This window comes from Penicillium atrosanguineum, assembly GCF_028827265.1.
Source record: "Penicillium atrosanguineum strain IBT 20685 chromosome Unknown utg000004l_segment0_segment0, whole genome shotgun sequence".
Classification (NCBI taxonomy): domain Eukaryota; kingdom Fungi; phylum Ascomycota; class Eurotiomycetes; order Eurotiales; family Aspergillaceae; genus Penicillium; species Penicillium atrosanguineum.
Genome location: NW_026623136.1, coordinates 1,199,627 through 1,218,984, shown reverse-complemented (window position 1 = coordinate 1,218,984; position 19,358 = coordinate 1,199,627). Strand labels below are relative to the sequence as shown.

The window sequence follows — 19,358 nt, the reverse complement described above, 5'->3', positions numbered from 1 at the left end:
CACGAGGAACTTTCGAAGTTTGAAACCTGGAGGAGACCTCGGGAGCGATATCGGACTTCTCGGGTTGTCTGACAAGGAAGTTCCCGCTAAACCAAACAGTGTCGTGAGCAATTTTGGTACTTCACTAATTGACACTAAGGTAAGGTAGGTAAGTGTTCAGGGAAATCCGTGCATCTCCGGGGTCTACCGCCATCTACATAACTAAGCAAGGTGGTCCAATCAGAGTGTGTGTCCCGACGGTTGGCAAAAGGATGATAGTGGACTAGTTTTATTTCTTTCTTGAAAATTGTCGATTTCTAAGGTTTTAATATGCGAGACATGTCCATGAGTGGAAAAAAAAAAGGTTGTTTGGGCGTGGACCTGAGCGATGAGTCAAGCTGAGGGCCCCGGAGATCAGACTGGAAGCAGTTCCGACCAAGAAAGAGCGTGAAAGCTATCGAAAGTAAACTTATAAAGAGACTGGCCAATTCTTCAAGGTTCATTGGAAGGTTGACTTCCATGAGTAAGAATGTCCGCAATGGTGATGGGGGTCTCTGACTGGGCTGAGGAATATATAATCCGTGAGTACATTGATATGGCAGTTCGACGCATTCAGGGGAATGCCAGGAAATTATAAATTAAAAAGTTGATTTTGAAGATTCCACCATCGAGAAGAGATATCAAAGGAATTCCAGCCTACCGAAATAAACCCTTAAAGAAACTAGTAAATTGACTTGGGCTTTTTGAAGATGATGAAACATGAAAGTTCGAAGGTTTGCTTCGCGGAGAAAAATCGCCGTGTCGAGTGCATCTTTGCGTCTTCGACAGGCCGACCAAACAAAAAGAACTCAAGGGGCCTGCAGCTTTGAAAGCCTCGAGATCTAAGGGAGAGCAAGGTTGCAAGATGGACACATTTACTTTACGAAGACAAGATTACTACGGTGCGTGAAGGTGCAATTGCGGGTTGTTCGAAGCATTAAATTCCGGAAATCCCAGACCATAGTATCGCTAATTGACTCAAGATAGACACAGCCCGTGTGCTAAACAAACAACCCGTGACAGAACGTCATAATAATTTTTGTGAAACTCCATTTTGATGGCTAGCCCCGTGCAGAATACACTAGAAACTAATCTAGTTCATCTGGCGGACGAGAGCGTTGATGTTCTCCTCACGGTTACCAGTGTCACCACCTTCGATGAAGTGCTTGAACTTGCGCTGGTGGAAGCCACCGTTGGGGTTGGACAGCTTGAAGGGCCACAGGAAGTTGTTGGCCTGCTTGAAGTTGGGGCCAACGGTGTAGATCTCGTGAATGAGATCCTCCATGCAGACAATGCCGTACTTGCCGAGGTGCTCCTCGATGAGCTGGTTGTCGGTAAGAGCAGTGCGCATCTTGTTGACCTTGCCGTAACCGCGCTTGTACAGAAGCTCACGGACGGTCTTCAAGTTGGGGTAACCATAGGCAATGTAGGGGTTGACGATGGTCAGCATCTCCTGGGTAGCCTTGGTCAGGCGGATGAAGCAACCGCTGTTGATCTGGAGCAGACGGAGCAGCTGGAGGATCTTGCGGGGCTTGGGGGCGATCTTGTTGATACTGGAGAGAGGTTAGTCATGAGTTGCAGGACGTGAGTTGCAGGACGTGACATACCCCTTGATACGGACAACGAAGACCAGCTTGGGCTCGTCATCAACATAGAAGTTGCCCTCAGCACGGGCAGCGCGGGCCAGGCGGATCTTCTCACGCTCAGCGTTGCGGTACTCCTGGACGTAGGACTCGGCGCGCTTGAAGATAACGCCACGCTTCTCCTTGTTGGCCTATTGAATCTCGAGTCAGCAGGAGATTCCAAAACTGTTGGTGTGAACGAATTCATGAGAGATCCAACTTTTGTCAGACCCGAAAGATGGTTAACAATCCGACAACATCGACCCGGAGGTCTAGTCGCGTGGTTGGCAGTTTTCATCAGATAGTTGGGAGTGGTGTGGGTGTGATGGGAAGGAAAGACACTGACCTTCTTCTTCTCCTCAGCGGCAGTACGGGCCTCAGCGCGGGCAGCCTCCTGGGACTTGCGCTTCTTCAGGAGGGTCTCGGGGACCATGACCTGGTCGACGGTGGGGACAGAGCTGTGGGAGGTTAGTATAGTCCGTCCGGAAGAACCAAGACGTGAAACAATCCGCCGAGTGTAAGAATTGCAGCACAGCGCCACATTCTCAACTGGAAGGTAAAATAAAATAAAAACTCGACGAAATGTCTTTAATCAGTGAGGGCTATGGCAGGGGCTTCACGGTCGATTGGACTTGGTACTATTTGTGCGTGTTCCAGCGCAAAGTTCGCAAAATTATGACCACCCAAAAATTTGTGAAAATTTCTGCCACGTCTGCCTCATCCGACAACACCCCGAACATATGTTCAGGAAGGATCTGTTGCCGCTGTTCGCTCCAAACGCAGTGACTGCTTTTACCGCATCGAAAGCGTTGGATGACGATAGCTGACAACAATGGATTTGGAGGAGAAGGCCACAACAGCTTCCAACCTCAAGACTCCCTTGGCCCCTGCCTGTTCGGCAGTCCTCATTGACACACATATATGTAAAGGTCATTCGAGCAGGCAGGGAAGGTGGGAAGGATCGAGCTGGTGCACAGCGGCCGGCGACGACCGTGGCATTTCCAGCGAGAAGGACGACTATACCTCAAACCTCACAATCTCATAGAGATCGAGTCAGTCAGAAGGGAAGGGGTGAGCATACGTAGTGGCGGCCATTGTGCTGGAGTGTCGCGAGGTGGTCGGCGAGGAATGATCGAGAGAAAAAGTTCGAGCGAAACGACGAAGAAAAGAGAATTCGCTTGTGGGAGCGATGGGTCCAATCTAACCTGATGTGGGTTAGTACCGGGCGATAAAGCGCTAAGCCTAATATGGCGTTAGATGCCCTTATCACCCGTGACTAGGGCTTTCTGCTTATCGGACAAGTCAGATGACTTCATCCCTCCGCTTCCAAGCAGCCCCGCGACCCGCAACTCCGACGCCTCATTAGAGCTACTATATACCTATAGTCATGTCTCGTCGCGGCGTCGGCCTCGGGGCCTTTGTGAATCGCAATCAGACAACCCAATCATATGCCACCCATGGCGCTAACCTACGATCCACACATACCGCTTCTCTTCAAACCCAGCTCTCCGTCTTCCAATCTTTGCTACACACCTTCGCTCTCGAACACAGTTCCACTATCAAGTCGAATCCCACCTTCCGAGCAGAGTTTGCACGTATGTGTAATACAATCGGTGTGGATCCCCTTGCCGCGAGTAACATCAAAGGCAAGAATGGCCGCCGCGGGCTCGGCGAGGGAGGCAGTTTCTGGACCCAGATTCTGGGCGGTGATATGAATGACTTCTATTTTGAAGTTGCTGTCCGAGTGGTTGAATTGTGTCGGGAAACGAGGAGTGAGAATGGAGGGTTACTTGGCGTTGAGGAATGCCGAACTCGCGTGGGAAAAGGGAAGGCGATCGGAAGTGGCCTAGAAGTTTCCGAGTATGGCTGACCTGTTTGATCCGGCTGGCATTGCATTCGAGTTGAACTAACACGGCTTTTGCTCGAATAGGGACGACATCCTGCGCGCTGTACGCTCCTTAGAACCTCTCGCCTCCGGCTTCTCTATCGTTCGCGTTGGTGCCAAGCAATACATTCGTTCTATCCCCAAGGAACTTAACACCGACCAAGCTACGGTTTTAGAAGCAATACAGGTGCTGGGCTTCGTTAGCGTTTCGATGTTGCGGCTCAATCTCAATTGGGAAAAAGCCCGAGCGCAAACTGTGATCGACGATCTGCTGGCCGATGGGCTCGTCTGGTTGGATGCCCAGGGACCTGAGAAGGAGTATTGGTCGCCTCAGAATCTGCTCGATGACAGCGGATGATAGTCTTCAAGAGCATCAGTATGGTAGACACAGGCACGCAGGCACCGCCACAAATAACGCCCATCAAGATCTGCCTGGCCTCCAACACATGCGCTGCTAAGAGGCAAATTTTCCTATAAGATCTTTACCAAGCCCTTAAACACAGCCGCTCATCCCTCTGGAATTATCCACAGTGTCTACTAAAGACCCAGGTTCATCGTCGGTTGCTAAGGCGGTGGGGCAGGTCGTGCCGAGGCTCATGATGGGGACCCGAATCTGGAATTTCACAGGGTTTTCCACCAGCTGGGACGCCCGTTCGATTGATGTCTCACAAAGCTGTTGTCCCCGAGTTTGATGCATTTGAGCGTTTGTTTCTAATTATTTTTTATTTCTCACTTATACCCCCCAGCTACAATATCAACTTTCGAGGCTCAATTTAGCCGATATATATTTTGGTGCACCCAAATCTAGCAACTGTACCTAGGACGGTTACTGAATAAATCCATTTGACCTGTAAACATTTCGATAATAGTCCACGTGTCTCTATTAGATGCGGACCACCTCCTGGACCCTCCTGTTACGATCAACAATAAGGCGAAGCTGTCTGCCTTGCCAGTCGGATGCTGTGGACTGCTGGGGCGCAGCAGGCTTGAAGGCCCCGTCGCGGAGGATCTCGGTGAAAAGCTCGTAGGAGGGATAGTCTGGGGTACAATTAGCCCTGTTTCTTCGACCAGGTGGTTAAGCCAGGATAGGGGCACCGACAGCCGTCCACGAAGTGATTGACCTGCTCCTCAGTCATTCCAGCACCCTTGGCAGCTCGCAAACCGCGCTCTTGCTCCTGGCGCCATTCGTAGACAAACCGAAGGTTTTGCGTGTCACTTGAGGGGTTATCAGTTCACATAATATCAAAGAAACATGGTTTCTTCAATACTCACATGTGGATTAGTGCGTCAAGTTTGCTGCAAGGTTCCATTAGCCACTTCGCGTTGCACGGTCTTCAATTGAGGAAAAAACCCACTCAGTCAACAAGTCATATTGTTTCAAGGCATCGTTCACAGTCTGAACATCCTCAAATTTGACATGACCCAATCGGCCTTGGTATTCGCCGCTCTCCTTCTGCCGCACAGCAGCATCCCACTTCTCGCGCAGGGTCTTCTCATCCCAGGCACGGAAACCAACACACCAACCCTCGAAGATGACCACTTTGACTTTCTCCTGCCCTTCAGAGTTCACGACCTGCCATTGTGACTCGGGCACGCGATCACCCTGCCCCGCAAAAGCAGACTTGTCATACTGCGGTATGGCAGTGGGGCGCTCCGCCACAAGGGAATCGAAGACCTTTTCGCCTAGCGCTAGATCGTGCGTCGAAGGTTGGCCGCGGTGCTGGAGCAGCGGATTTGATGGGTGCGTCTTAGCAAGAGCTTCCTGGTCGGCGCGGGTGAGGTAGATGTCATCGAGCGAGAGGGTCACGACAGAGAGCGAGTACGGCGCAGAGCGGAGAGTGTCTTGCAATGTTGACACCTGCACAGCATTGACAGCATTAGCTCCATCCCCGAGGAGACCGACATGCCGTCCCGAGGTTGGATGAGAAATCCAGGCCGAGTATTCGACTTACCAGAACTGTCTTGCCGGCTCCCTGCACGCCATTGAGACCTAGGAAGAACGGTGGGGTATCGGCTGAGCCATTTGCTTTGCGATGCCGCTCGATATGAGCTTGCAGGCGCTCCAGAAGGAACGGAATACAATGCTGGGACTTGTCGTCGACTATTTCCGGCATATTTGGTCCGATGTATGGTTTTACGGAGGGACCCTATCGGTTACGGTGGCCGGTAAGTTGCCGGGGGAATCTGGGGTTTTGTTCCCCCCCGCGGGGGATCTCTCAGCCTACTCATTTGACCCGTCTCGGGCGAGAGCAACAACCAGCAGCTTTTCTCCGTGAAACTGGACTCATCTTCACATAATTATGGTACGAATGGGATCAGCTGGGCAATATAATCGCACACACTCGGGGTAGGCACATGGCTATGACGTTGTTGTCACATGTCTGAGTCAGCACGGTACTCGGTACATGCAATTGTATGAGAGAATCAGCGGACAGGCGAGTACCGGGGCATAAGACAATCATAAAATATATTGATAGCTAGTAGTGCAGTGTATCGATCCCACGGAAATAGCAAGCCATGTACAAACCAAGTACAATACCTATGTCGATCGTCGGCATGTGAAGCGGGTGATGTGCCAGTGTAACGATACGCCCGCTTTCTTACGCTGGGACAGAACGTGCCGAGGTCCCCCAGCTCTGCCGAGCTCCCCGTCTTTAAACATCGCTCTCTCCGTCATTCTTCCCCTTCTTTTCCCCAACTCTGAACAAGTCGGACTCTACCCATACAACATGTCCGAACTGCGTTTTGATAATCAAGTTGTCGTCGTCACCGGCGCCGGCGGTGGCCTAGGAAAGGCATACGCCCATTTCTTCGCCTCGAGAGGTGCTAGCGTCGTCGTTAACGACCTCGGCGGTTCTCACAAGGGCGAGGGCCAGTCATCAAAGGTATGTTTGCTTCTAGATATTCCTTGGATTATTCGCTAACTTTCCGAAGGCCGCAGATGTGGTCGTCGACGAGATCCGCGCCGCCGGCGGCAAGGCCGTCGCCAACTACGACAGCGTCGAGAACGGAGAGGGCATCATCGAGACTGCCATTAAGAACTTTGGACGCATCGATGTGCTCCTCAACAACGCTGGTATCCTGCGTGACATCAGTTTCAAAAATATGAAGGATGAGGACTGGGACCTGATCAACCGTGTTCACACTTACGGTGCATACAAGGTATGATACCCCACACAACGTAATACAAAGCGCGCAATACTAACTCGACATGTTTTTAGTGCGCCAGAGCCGCATGGCCTCACTTCCGGAAACAAAAGTATGGTCGCGTTATTAACACCGCCTCCGCCGCCGGTCTCTTCGGTAGCTTCGGCCAGGCCAACTACTCCGCTGCCAAACTCGGCCAGGTCGGTTTCACTGAGACCCTGGCCAAGGAGGGTGCCAAGTACAACATCATTGCCAACGTTATTGCCCCTATTGCTGCTTCCCGCATGACTGCTACTGTTATGCCCCCGGATGTCCTCGAGAACCTGAAGCCCGACTGGGTTGTTCCTCTGGTTGCGGCTCTCGTTCACTCCTCCAACACCACCGAGTCCGGTGGCATCTACGAGGTTGGCGGTGGTCACGTTGCCAAGCTCCGTTGGGAGCGTGCCAAGGGTGCTCTCCTCAAGACCGATGACTCTTTGACCCCTGGCACTATTGCCCGCAAGTGGAACGAAGTCAACGACTTCTCTCAGCCCGAGTACCCCACGGGCCCTGCTGACTTCATGGCGTACCTTGAGGATGGCCTGAAGATGCCCAGTGCCCCCAAGGGAGAGGAGCCCGATTTCAAGGGCCGCGTCGCTCTTGTGACTGGTGGTGGTGCTGGTCTTGGCCGCGCATACTGCTTGCTGTTCGCCAAGCTTGGTGCCTCTGTCGTCGTCAACGACCTAATGAACCCTGACGATGTTGTTAATGAGATTAAGAAGTTGGGCGGCAAGGCTGTCGGCAACAAGGCCTCCTGCGAGGATGGTGATGCCGTCGTCAAGTCTGCCATTGATGCCTTTGGCCGTATCGATATTCTGGTCAACAACGCCGGTATCCTCCGTGATAAGGCCTTCACCAACATGGATGACAACCTGTGGAACCAGGTCATCAACGTCCACCTGCGTGGTACCTACAAGGTGACCAAGGCTGCTTGGCCCCACATGCTTAAGCAGAAGTACGGCCGTATTGTCAACACTGCTAGCACCAGCGGTATCTACGGTAACTTCGGCCAGGCCAACTACGCTGCCGCGAAGCTGGGTATCTTGGGTCTTTCCCGCACTCTCGCCATGGAGGGCGCCAAGTACAACATTAAGGTCAACACCATTGCCCCTAACGCTGGTACCAACATGACCCGTAGTATCATGCCCGAGGAGATGGTCCAGGCCTTCAAGCCCGACTACGTCGCCCCCCTAGTTGTTCTGCTGTCTTCTGACGCCGCCCCCGAGCCCTCCACCAAGGGTCTCTTCGAGTGTGGCAGTGGCTGGTTCGGCCGCACTCGCTGGCAGCGCTCTGGCGGTCACGGCTTCCCCGTGGACGTCAAGCTGACCCCCGAGGAGGTCGTTGCCAAGTGGAAGCAGATTGTCAACTTCGAGGACGGCCGTGCCGACCACCCCGAGGATGGCCAGGCTGGCGTCGAGCGTATCATGGCCAATATGGCCAACCGTGTCAACGGCGAGTCCAGCGGCGGAAACGACTACCTCCAGGCCATTGAGAAGGCTAAGGGTCTCTCCACCGAGGGAACTGCTTTCGACTACGAGGACCGTGATGTCATCCTTTACAACCTTAGCTTGGGCGCCAAGCGCACCGACCTGCCCCTGGTCTACGAGAACAACGACCAGTTCCAGGCTTTGCCTTCATACGGTGTTGTCCCCTGGTTCAACACCCAGACCCCCTGGAACATGGACGAGATTGTCAAGGACTTCTCGCCTATGATGCTCCTTCACGGTGAGCAGTACATGGAGGTCCGCAAGTACCCCATCCCCACTGCCGCCAAAACCTTGACCTACCCCAAGCTCATCGACGTGGTCGACAAAGGCAATGCCGCCCTCGTCGTGGCCGGTTTCACCACCAAAGACGCCAACACCGGTGAGGATCTGTTCTACAACGAGTCTACCGTTTTCATCCGCGGTAGCGGCGGTTTCGGCGGCTCTCCCAAGCCTACTGCCCAGCGCCCCAAGGGTGCTACCGCGTCCTACAAGCCCCCTCAGCGCGCTGCTGACGCCGTTATCGAGGAGAAGACCTCCGAGGACCAGGCTGCCCTGTACCGCCTGAACGGCGACCGCAACCCCCTGCACATCGACCCCGAGTTCAGCAAGGTCGGCGGCTTCAAGACCCCCATCTTGCACGGTCTCTGCTCCTTGGGTGTGGCCGCCAAGGCCGTCTTCTCCAAGTACGGAGCCTACAAGAACCTCAAGGTCCGCTTCGCCGGCGTTGTTCTCCCCGGCCAGACTCTCAAGACCGAGATGTGGAAGGAGGGTAACACCGTACTCTTCCAGGCTACCGTTGTCGAGACCGGCAAGCCCGCCATCACTGGCGCTGGCGCCGAGCTCCTCGAGGGCGCCAAGGCCAAGCTGTAAAATATGGGATACCTCGATTGAAGCAATTCCTGGCGTGGGAGCTGGGTTTCTCCGATCAGATTGTGGCTTCTTGTTTGTATATACCTAGCTTCTTTTCTTGTCTTTTGCGCTATTTCTATGTGACTCTGATCTCAATCTTGGAATGACCTCATTTTTGGACTGAAGTCTATATATTCTATGCGTACTCTAGGAGACTAAATTCTATTCTAGGCGTAGGTGGGCACTCTGCATCCGCTTGTGCAGGATGTCTCGGCTGGCGGAACGTAAGGGATACAACGGGGGCATGGAGTCTAGATGTGGGACGTTCTAGGCTCTTTACTGGATTATAAACCGAGCGAAAGAGAACACCGAGATAAGGAATCGAATTCGAATCAAGAGACTACCATGTTAAGCGAGAGAAAAGCGAATATATCCCTCAATCGTCAAACAAAGCTCACCCAAGGCTCGCACAAAAATCCATCAAAGCGAGCGTAGGCAACAGTGCCTTATGTAACCGCGATACCGCGATCCTTCATTCTTCCCCTCAACAAACAGCCTGTTCCTATCCGATTCAACCTCTACTTCGACAATGTAGCAGTGCCTTGCCGATAAAATGGTGCTCTCGCTACCAGTACCCAGCTTCGCCAGATCCTCCGCATCTCCGCCACGCCCCGCCGACGGCACCGCGCCCGCATCCCGCCGACATCGCGGCTCAGCCTCCTCGTCCAGTTCCTCGTCCAGCCGGAATGCCTGGAAACCACCCGGCCTTGGAGGGGGAGCCTCGTCTTCGAATAGCACCTCTATTACACTGAGCGAGGCTCTGCGCAATAACCCGTTCGGGAGCACGTCGCGGTCCCGCTCGGCTCAGGTCTCTGTCGAGGACGTCGAAGAGCAGAGGAGGGAGCAAGACGAGCTTAATACAGCGCTGGAGACCCTTGCGCGAGTTTTTCCGGATGTTAGAATCGAGGTTTTTCGAGAGCTGCTCGTGAGATTTGATGGTGACAGCAGGCTGCAGGTCTGTGTTGATCAGCTTTTGAGACATAAGGAGAAGTGGGTTTCGGGGAGATGGAATATTTCTTCAGGACAAGGCAAGGGCGAGGATGGAGATGCAGATGACCGAGGTGACCGTCTACAGGCCAGGGAGGATCTGGATGACGAGGAGTGTCTGGTCCCTCTTGAAGAACGCTTTCGATCGGACGAATACAAGGCGATGGTCCGGGCGACTTTGAGCAAGGAATACAGCAGTCTGAGCAAGAGCGTCGTTGAGGCTGTGCTAGCTGAGGCGAATTTCAGCTATGCGCGTGCCAGACCGACGTTACGAGATTTATCACGTCGGACTTGGCGAGCTACGTTCAACAGCATTCTTCCGTCGTTTCGGAAGAAGAAGGATAGAGAGGAGCATCTGCTTGTGGCGTGGCAGCGAGGTCCTGATGGCGAGTCCTTGCCCCGACTGAAGGAAACTGGTTGCGTGGAGCTGGATGCTGAACTATATGACGCACTCGTGGCTCCTGTATTACAACAGCGACGCGAGGAGCAAGAGCTTGGTGACTTCCGATTTGCCGCTTCTATCAACGAGAAAGAGGCTCGAGCTGCCGATGCTCTCTATGAGTGCGAGTGCTGCTTCGGTGACGTGACCTTTGAGGAAATCGCGACTTGTTCGGCCAATGCCCATGTCATTTGCTATCGATGTATCCAACGGACTACCCACGAAGCCTTGTTTGGCCAAGGATGGGGCAAGTCTGTGGACTTGGAACGTTCTACGTTAAAATGCCTAGCACCATTGTCCATCGGATCCTGTGATGGTTGTCTTCATCCACTGGCTGTCCAACGGGCCATCTTGCAGGAAACAGCTGGCATTGAGACGCTACGAAAGTTTGAAGATCGCTTGGCATCCGAGGCGCTTCTCAAATCTCAGCTCAAGCTTGTCAGATGCCCGTTCTGTTCCTACGCCGAAGCCGACCCGATCTATCATTCGGTGCCTGTTGGCTGGCGCATACGTCGCGATGGTGATGTTGTTCCAACTATCCTTATGATACTCCTCATCCTCGACCTTGTCCCGATCCTTATCATCCCCTTCTTTGTCATCCTTATCCTAAACCCATCCTCCCTCACTGCCGTCTTTAAAACCGCCATCCGACACCTCTGCCTCAAAATCCGACCCAAGCGATTCACATGCGCCAATCCAACGTGCAAACGCATTAGCTGCATGACCTGCCAAAAATCCTGGCGCGACCCCCACGTCTGTCATGAACCCCTCCTAACCGACCTCCGCGCCACTGTCGAAGCTGCTCGCACAGCAGCCGTGAAACGAACCTGCCCCCGCTGTGGTCTATCCTTCGTCAAATCCTCCGGCTGCAACAAACTAACCTGCGTTTGCGGCTACTCGATGTGCTATCTCTGCCGCAAAGCCCTCGGACCACCCCTTCAACCCGCCCGCCGCAATGCGCGTCCCAGAGACCAAGATATTTTCGACGGCCCAGCCGACGACCTAGATAACGCTATAATGAACGACATATCGGACGACGAATCTGAGGAACCACAAGGCTACAAACACTTTTGCGAACACTTCCGTATAAACCCCGGCTCCCGCTGCACGGAATGTAGCAAATGCGACCTCTACCAAGCTGAAGACGAAGAAGCCGTTGCCCGACGCGCAGGCGAAAAAGCAGAGCGCGAATGGCACCTCCGGCACGGCGATGTCGCTTCCAGCAGCGAACCTGCCATTAGCCTTCGTAATATCAATCAAGACCTCTCTGCCGGTACCGAAGGCCCTATATCCCGCCGCGTCTCCAATACCCTGTGGGACCTCAACTTCCCAGCACCAGGCAATACGTGGACTTACTGGCTAGCTGATGTGTGGATGGACGGGCGGTGGAAACGTGAAGGCCAAGTTCTGGTCAATTGGATCGTGGAGCGCACTGTCGTGATTGAAGACGTCTAGACCCGGGCGCTTGTTTCATGTTATGCAGTTTCCGGGCTTGGCTCAAGCCGTGCATGTTGGGTTTTTGGGTCTTCGGGCCTCGGAGCTTGGATCACACAGACAATTAAAATAGCAGGATGTGGGCGTCTTCGAGGGCTTTTCCTTTATTCGGGGCTTTGTCTTTTCTTTGCTTATGATGACTTGATGACCGTCACGACTTTGTTTCTGTTGCATGATTATGACCCCTTCGGTGCTGGGCTTTTCTTAGTTTGCTGATCTCTACTCAATACACGTCTCTTTTGCATTAAAATGCCCCCCAAGGGTTTGAATAGATGTGGTTGTTACTTGAGAATTTACGACTCAAGAAAACCCGGCTGCCAAATTCAAACATCAAATGCCTTGTTATGCAGGCTCGGCCCAGCAGTGGATGCCTGTAATTCGAGGTCCGTTCTGTCCGATAATCGTAGGGCTGACCGTCCCAAGCTTCTGGCCAAGATCCGCACTTTCCTTAACACCCCTCCTCACTCCTCTACCCATGATCCAGTCTTACTCTCCCAGACTCCCAAATGACATTAACCAACTGCCCACTCGATGATCAATCTTAGCTTGAGTTACCCTTCAAACTATCCTTCTCGTTCCCGACGCCTACTCCGAGACTTTCTTTCTAGATCTTCTAGGTCTATTTCGAGGATCTGAATTCGGCGGTCCGACTGGTGCTCCTTTCGCATGGTCAGTAATTTACTATAACCCAGAGAGCCTAAACCTCTGCTAGTAGAAATTAGGACAGCTGTCACAGAGTGCTTATGTGTCAACTGGTTGATTGTGCCGGTCTTTGGTCGTGGAAGACAGTTGCTAGGCTGGCGAAATTAATGGCATTGGGTTGCGATCATACTTCGAATTTTCGGACGCCTTGAAAGAGCCTTTGTACAAGAAATATAAAGACCTCTTTCACAAAAAAATTTAAAGACAAACTGAAGGACCTAGAAAGTTAAAGACAGAAATAATGGGATTCAACGAGATAGATGGGATAGCTTACACCTCTTCTGTTTGCATAAAACCCCTATTTATATGGGATAACTCGTTTCAATCACCAACGTCGACTAGTGTCGTGAGCATTGCTACTTTCGACAGGTATTAGCGAACAAACCTGAAGGATCCGACTATTGAAAAACTCCGAACCATGCTTCGACGATCCCCTAGGGGCGCCTTGCAGATCGACCCTGATGATGAAACAAACCCCACTCACACAAACTTACCCCAAGAGCTGATTGATGATTAACTTTGACATTTCTACAATGACCAATTTCCCGGAAGAGTAATCGAACAAGAACTTTTCTAGCCCCCGAATCGACTGCCAAGCCTGCTCATCTCTAGCCTGGCCTTTCATGTCCGCGCATAGTCGTGGCCCCCACCGTCTGCAACGCATGGAGGCGGGTTAGGCGTACCGCTAATCTCGAAGTGCACGAGTCCCTGTCGATCAGACACATCAAGGATTTGGTGTATACAAAAAGGGTATACACCTCGATTTGCACTGTAGCTTGGCACGTCAAACCTGACATGCTGAGCCTGCATTATCTTCCGACGTGGGGCTTTGATGAGGAGTTGCCCGTTGCCGTTGACTTCAATGAAGATCCCATCTACTTGGCTATTGAAGGACCATTTCGGGTATAAATAAGATGCCTAATATCCTGTTCGACATACCATCTTCCTCATCGCTCGAGCCCGAGCGACAGCTTGTGCTAGTCCAGTCGTTACGTCCTCTTCAAGCACAATGCTTCCCACCATCGCCCTCGCAGCTCTGGCCCTGGCACCGGCCGTCCAAGCAGTCCCCCATCACAAACGAATCGAACCTATCACCTCGCCTCACGGAGTTTACAAACGCTGCGGCGCCGTCTCCAGATATTATGGCCAGCACACCGCCGACTGGGACACCTACCAAACCGGTGACTGGCTCAACAATTGGTGGAACTCCCATTCCAGCCTAATGGGCAACAACACCGGCGGATTTTCCGGCGCCTTTGGACAATGGGCAATGGGCAACCCGGACTGGTCATGCCGAGACGACGGCTCAGATTCGGACTGCGATCTGTCGCTGTGTGATAACCGGGTCCTGAATAACCGGGGCCAAGATATTCGCAACACCTACTATATTCTGGAGTCTGTAAACCGTCTGCATACTTATTTCATTGGTATTGGAGAGGCTTTTACTACTGCTGCGCTTGGGGCGGCGCTTTCGAAGGATTCGTGGGCTACTACGTTCTATACGGATAAGGATGACAAGAGTGTTACTGCATTAAAGGAGGCGCTGAACGCTGTTGCTACCATTGTTGGCATTGGCGCTTCTTTTGCCGGCCTGGCTGGGCCTCTTACTGGAGCTGTTGCTGGTGCTGGGTCGGCTCTTATGGGTGGTGCAAATGGTGCTACAAGTTCTATTGTGGGACAGCAGTATGTTATTTTTTTCTTTTTTCTTGTCCCTTTCGACTTCAAGAAGAGCTCATTTTGTTGATTTTCAACAGCACAGATGACTCATTCCAGAAATCCGCCGATCTAGGCGGCCTACTAGGCACGATCGTGACCGACTCTCTCAAGTCCTTCACAACAGCCAACAACCAGCTCATGGGTGGCCAAAGCTACAGCAACGCTGACATTCGCACCTATATTTCCGGTGGTGCCTTCCTGGAGTATGAAGGCGTTGACAAGAATGCCGTCACAGATGCCATGACCAACATGCTAATCGGAACTTCCGTCAACCAGCTCTACCGCACCCAGAAGGTCTTTGTCATGGGCGGTGGTGCATGTGGTGATAACCAAGGAATCGGCTCTGGCCCCCAGGAAGCAGTCGTCTGTCGCGACGGAAAGGCCTGGTACCTGTACTATTGGCAGGAGAATGACGTGATCTCGACTACCTCGCACCAGTGGGGATGGGTTGCTTCGCCTCCGGGAGCTGACTCGCTGGGTCAAAGTGAGTACAGTGGTGTTACTGTTGAGGTATGTTTTCCAGCCCCGGGTCATGGTGCCATTAGTCTAATAATAACAGGACATCATCAACTCCTCGCTCGACGCCTACAATGTCGCCGGTTACGGCTACAATGCTGACACTGCCAAATCACGGGCTGAGGATGCTATCACGAATGCCTGGGCAAACCCCGGCTCGGAGGGTGCAGCTTGGGAAGGCATATTTACAATACCGGTTTGCGATATTGGTGCTGCTGTCGATGCGGATTATCAAGACAAGGAGTATATTCTGCAGCCCTATGGCCACGATAGCCGCCCTGTCTGGTGCGGTGCAATCTGCGGTGGCGATGCGCAAAAGACAAAGGACTTCATCAGTGCTGCTAATATGGATGGATTCGAGAGTCCTAAACACTTGTGCGACCAGGATCCTGGGTACTAGGCTTTGAAGCCGGTGTACAGTTGTCCCTTCTTTTACACTTTTTTTCTTGGGTATATTGTAAGATCGAGTCCAAATATATACCCCCTATTATTACTGGGCCCAGGGCTACTCTTATATTCGCACAAATTTGACCACTGAAAATTTTACTTTGTGCTCAAAACTCGTCGAACTTGTTGAAAATTCATACCTAACGTCGTGAGACACAGCATAGAACACTGGCTTTAGCCAAGAACCACATAGATCCAGCGAAACGGAATAGAAAAAGCCCAACCGTTCCCCACAGAGTAGCCAAAAGGTAATTCCAGATGCGCGATTGAGGAAGCTCCCTCAGGCAAAGCTGTCTGTCTCCATTGCTCATGATGCAAAGGACCATAGCAAGGTTACTGAAGACCCAGAGCAACACCAGGTAGGTTCGAAAGCCCTTGTACAAGTCTTGGACATCAATTTCATCCCCCTCGGGCGGTGGTGCCCACACAGCCAGAGCTCGCTTGACTGTGGCTTGGAATATAGTATCGATATCAGCCTGCGGTCTATCCAACTCCTCGATAAATTTGTTTTTGTCATCTTTCTGGGTCTGAGCCTCGGGTAAAGATGACTTTTTCGGCGCGGGCTTCTTGCCGATTGAGACATCGTGCCAATTGCAGAAAGCGTAAACCATCAACATGTTTGATGCGCAAGTTGTTCCTGCAAAGTATGCCCAAGCAGATGTTAAGCAGTGCCACGGGTCCGTGTAGAGGACACTGGAGATCAAGTGTACTCCATAAGTGCAAACTAAAATCATCAAGACCATGCTTGAACCCAGATTGTTCCAAGTTGACGCCAGCATGTCGTCCTCATATAACACCGAGTCGAAGGTGAATCGTGATGTAGCCTGGTGGACCATATAGAAGGCTAGGACTGTAACATAGCACTGGATGAAAGTGAAGTATAGGAAAGAGAGAGAGTAGGCAAGGCGGGACCTTAAGAATGAGCAGATGTTAGCGTAGTCTAGAATTTGAGACCCAACCGAAACCCACCCTTTTGGACGATTGCCAAGGGACAAAATGAATTGTAAGCCCAAGAAAAACACGTAGCCGTATTTGAGGAAGTTGTTTATAATCGGAGAAGCTTCATTGCCGAATGGCCATGCTCGGTTGTCATTGGCATCATTAGCTGTGCCCACAAGGCCCATAAGAACAGATGTGATCATCCAAAATGAGGCTATCAGTAGTTAGCCTTGTTGTATTTTAGAAGTTTTATGAATGCCATTCAACGTACCAAGTGAAAACCACTTCATCACAAAGCGGGTGAAGGTATAGATCATTTGAAAGTGGAGAAGCGCAAGCTGTAGAATGTTGTGCCCGCTACTATAGAGTCGACCAAAATGAATGATAGTGTATAGGTCTGCAGCAAGGGAACCATTCAGCCAGTGACGGCGGTTGGTGATGAAGTCTGCGAAATCATGTGCAACTTCAGCTTCCGCTCTTGCTCCCTTAACAAGAGCCAAATGCCACTTAAAGCCAGCTTTAGCGATAAGCTCAAAGCCCAAGATACGATCTCCGGCCAAGAACATGTTTTTCTTGAAAATTGGCATTGCTTCGAAACCCTTTTTGCCAAGTTTGCTTGACAGTGTCAAATCACCCTTGAAATATTGTTCCAGTGGCCGTCCCATGATGGCCCGGTACCTGTATGCAGAGAAGTCGCCTAGTGAAACGTTTCCAAACACACTCTCCAAAGGCTTTTCGAGGATACTAGCCTGTTTCAAATCGAAATCTTGAGCGGCAACGTAAGGGTTGAGAAGGCTTTTCGTCTCCCGGAAGGCATGAACTTCGCCGCAAGCTCCACCAAGGTTTTTATCGTTATAAAACGATTGCCACAGCGCAAGCAGAGATTCCTTGCCAGGCTTCGTGCCAGCATCGAGCAGAACTACCACTTCAGGGTTCAGCATGCGAGAAAATGCGTTAAAGATCCAGCGGTGCGAATTAATCTTATTGGTGGTCTCCTGTTTCAAGCAGAATATCATCTGAACAGGCGGGAAATTGGTGGGCTCGTCTCCTTGGGGACGGATTAAATCCTGGTTCGGGGTGACGGAGAGTTGTGTGGTATATTCGAACTGTTTCTGTTAGCAATTTTTGAAAATCCCCATCCGTAGGCCACTCACTATATGCGCGGTTGTGTCCCTGCCGTCAACCGATCGCTTCATGATACCATCTTGGTAGATGCCGATCGTAGCCAACACGTCTAGGGTGTTTTGATTGCAAGGATCAATTCCGTCGAAGACGAGGCAGACAACAATCTTCTGCCAAGCTGGGCCTCCTTGGTTCCAGAACTTCGATTTCTTGAGATTGCATATGTCGCGAATGTTCTGCATAACTCCGTGCAATGTCCGAGCCGTGAGAACCTTGTTCTGGCTTTGATAGGTGACCGCGATAAGGAGTTCGGTATGCCGATTGTACATCATTGGGCGGAGGTTGTATCCATTTCTCATAACGAATTCGTCCGGGTCACAGGTGGCAGCGGTGTCTGCTTCGTCAGTCGCCGATATGGGATTCAGACTCTAAGACCTGTAGGGGAAACTCACAACGTAGCTGGCTAAATTCTTCAGCGAACTCTCCATCTCGGTACTTCTTTTGAACTGCATTTTGAATGGCGCTCGGAACTGGGTAATCGATGCTTAACACGTAGCCCTGAACAAGCTTGATCTTTCGAGTTGGATAGCGACGGACGCCGGGAACTAGTGATCGACGGGGCTGAAATTGGCTAGTATTCACATTTCTTCTCCCCTTTAAGCAATGAGGGGTCAATCTCAAGGGTACTCACATCATGAGAGCTCGCGGCTGAATTGAAGCTGCTATCCCGGTGGTGTGCTGAAAAATAGTCCGAAAATCGTGACTGAGCGGTGGCACCCGGCGTAGGAGTCTCCATTGTACTTGGATTCGACCAGAGGGGAAGAAAAATCCGGGGCCGATCAAGAGTTTATATCACCCAGACGATGGCTACTAACCTACAGGGAGACCAAGAACTTGTGTGAATAAGTCGGGCGATCGGTATCAAACTAAGAACTGGCGCGGGCGATGACCATCCTCCGTGACGTGTGCGAAAGTGGCTTTTTCAGACTAGGAGGACAAGGAAAATTCTATTCATAGAGCATCGGTGATATTTATCAACTTTATTTTCAATTCCACCTTGAAAAGTCTTTCTTGGTGCAGGTCCCAGGCCGTGGTTGGGCGTGGACTGTGGAGGTCCGGCCAGCAGCCACGCGCAACGGTCGTACGTCAGCCTTGAACCGGCCCACCACTGATCGAGGGGATAAAAATACTGCCGTCTGCCTCTTTTTTTTTTTTTTTTTTTTTTTTTTTTTTTTCTTTTCCACGATAGGCTCAATGAGCTTTGTATTGATGAGTTAGTTAGTCAATTTTAAGAATATGAGAAATATCAAGTGGTCAAAGCTGCCATACACTGGCGTTGCGATGTCCTAAGGTACTGTAGATCAAGAGTTCATGGAAAGAAACGGCACCGCCCGAGACGCGTCGCACACACGTATTCTTTCACCCTGGCCTCGGTAACGTGCCAATATGGTGAATGGATACAAGAAATGGCCCAAGCAATAAGGTTAGAGGGCAACAATATCGTTCCTAGCTACTAAAAACACATCATTATTATCCCCAATTGCCGTTGAACATCCACGAGTACAACTCTGGACATCGTGGCAAGTCCCATCCTTTAATAAAGTCCTCCGCTCACTTTTCGGGATTCGGTAGGCTCGACAGGATAGTTCCGTCCTCCAACTAGCAGTATTCGTCTGTTTCACCGAGCCCTATAAGAAAACTCTCGTCCCAAGCTAATCCCTAGGGAGACGAGGATCACGTGGCGTTCATTTAAGTGTGACTGATCTTGACGCTAGTGAGGCTTAAATTTTGAAATCTTGGTTCTTGGTATTTACTCTCGCTAAGAACTTCCCGCAAGCCCCTCTGTCAGTTGCTGCTTCAAGAGAGAGGACTCCCAAATTTATAGGTAA

General features: G+C 51.5%; 8 protein-coding genes across 8 annotated transcripts; 5 read left to right on the top strand and 3 right to left on the bottom strand.

Moving 5' to 3' along the window:
- Nucleotides 1-1,111: 1,111 nt before the first annotated feature.
- N7443_005764 (60S ribosomal protein uL30) lies at nt 1,112-2,073 on the bottom strand (the record flags this gene model as incomplete). Its single annotated transcript, XM_056885820.1, has 3 exons — nt 1,112-1,571; nt 1,626-1,792; nt 1,987-2,073. The coding sequence occupies 3 exons, from the start codon at nt 2,071-2,073 to the stop codon at nt 1,112-1,114; spliced, it is 714 nt and encodes a 237-aa protein (XP_056741268.1).
- Nucleotides 2,074-2,472: 399 nt separating this feature from the next.
- On the top strand, nt 2,473-2,685 carry N7443_005763 (uncharacterized protein; the record flags this gene model as incomplete). Its single annotated transcript, XM_056885819.1, has 1 exon — nt 2,473-2,685. One exon carries the CDS (start codon nt 2,473-2,475, stop codon nt 2,683-2,685), a length of 213 nt encoding a protein of 70 aa, XP_056741267.1.
- A 342-nt stretch (nt 2,686-3,027) lies between these two features.
- On the top strand, nt 3,028-3,883 carry N7443_005762 (ESCRT-II subunit protein SNF8; the record flags this gene model as incomplete). Its single annotated transcript, XM_056885818.1, has 2 exons — nt 3,028-3,500; nt 3,571-3,883. 2 exons carry the CDS (start codon nt 3,028-3,030, stop codon nt 3,881-3,883), a joined length of 786 nt encoding a protein of 261 aa, XP_056741266.1.
- Nucleotides 3,884-4,408: 525 nt separating this feature from the next.
- On the bottom strand, nt 4,409-5,639 carry N7443_005761 (TDA10 family protein; the record flags this gene model as incomplete). Its single annotated transcript, XM_056885817.1, has 5 exons — nt 4,409-4,563; nt 4,625-4,740; nt 4,798-4,821; nt 4,881-5,383; nt 5,478-5,639. The coding sequence occupies 5 exons, from the start codon at nt 5,637-5,639 to the stop codon at nt 4,409-4,411; spliced, it is 960 nt and encodes a 319-aa protein (XP_056741265.1).
- A 615-nt stretch (nt 5,640-6,254) lies between these two features.
- On the top strand, nt 6,255-9,068 carry mfp (putative peroxisomal multifunctional beta-oxidation protein (MFP); the record flags this gene model as incomplete). Its single annotated transcript, XM_056885816.1, has 3 exons — nt 6,255-6,410; nt 6,460-6,687; nt 6,747-9,068. 3 exons carry the CDS (start codon nt 6,255-6,257, stop codon nt 9,066-9,068), a joined length of 2,706 nt encoding a protein of 901 aa, XP_056741264.1.
- Nucleotides 9,069-9,660: 592 nt separating this feature from the next.
- On the top strand, nt 9,661-11,988 carry N7443_005759 (E3 ubiquitin-protein ligase; the record flags this gene model as incomplete). The annotated part of the gene is made up of 1 exon (XM_056885815.1): nt 9,661-11,988. The coding sequence occupies one exon, from the start codon at nt 9,661-9,663 to the stop codon at nt 11,986-11,988; it is 2,328 nt and encodes a 775-aa protein (XP_056741263.1).
- A 1,750-nt stretch (nt 11,989-13,738) lies between these two features.
- N7443_005758 (Phosphopantetheinyl transferase PptB) lies at nt 13,739-15,361 on the top strand (the record flags this gene model as incomplete). Its single annotated transcript, XM_056885814.1, has 3 exons — nt 13,739-14,412; nt 14,484-14,955; nt 15,005-15,361. The coding sequence occupies 3 exons, from the start codon at nt 13,739-13,741 to the stop codon at nt 15,359-15,361; spliced, it is 1,503 nt and encodes a 500-aa protein (XP_056741262.1).
- A 187-nt stretch (nt 15,362-15,548) lies between these two features.
- On the bottom strand, nt 15,549-18,265 carry N7443_005757 (uncharacterized protein; the record flags this gene model as incomplete). The annotated part of the gene is made up of 6 exons (XM_056885813.1): nt 15,549-16,320; nt 16,378-16,561; nt 16,619-17,453; nt 17,502-17,863; nt 17,922-18,090; nt 18,161-18,265. 6 exons carry the CDS (start codon nt 18,263-18,265, stop codon nt 15,549-15,551), a joined length of 2,427 nt encoding a protein of 808 aa, XP_056741261.1.
- Between the last annotated feature and the right edge of the window lie 1,093 nt (nt 18,266-19,358).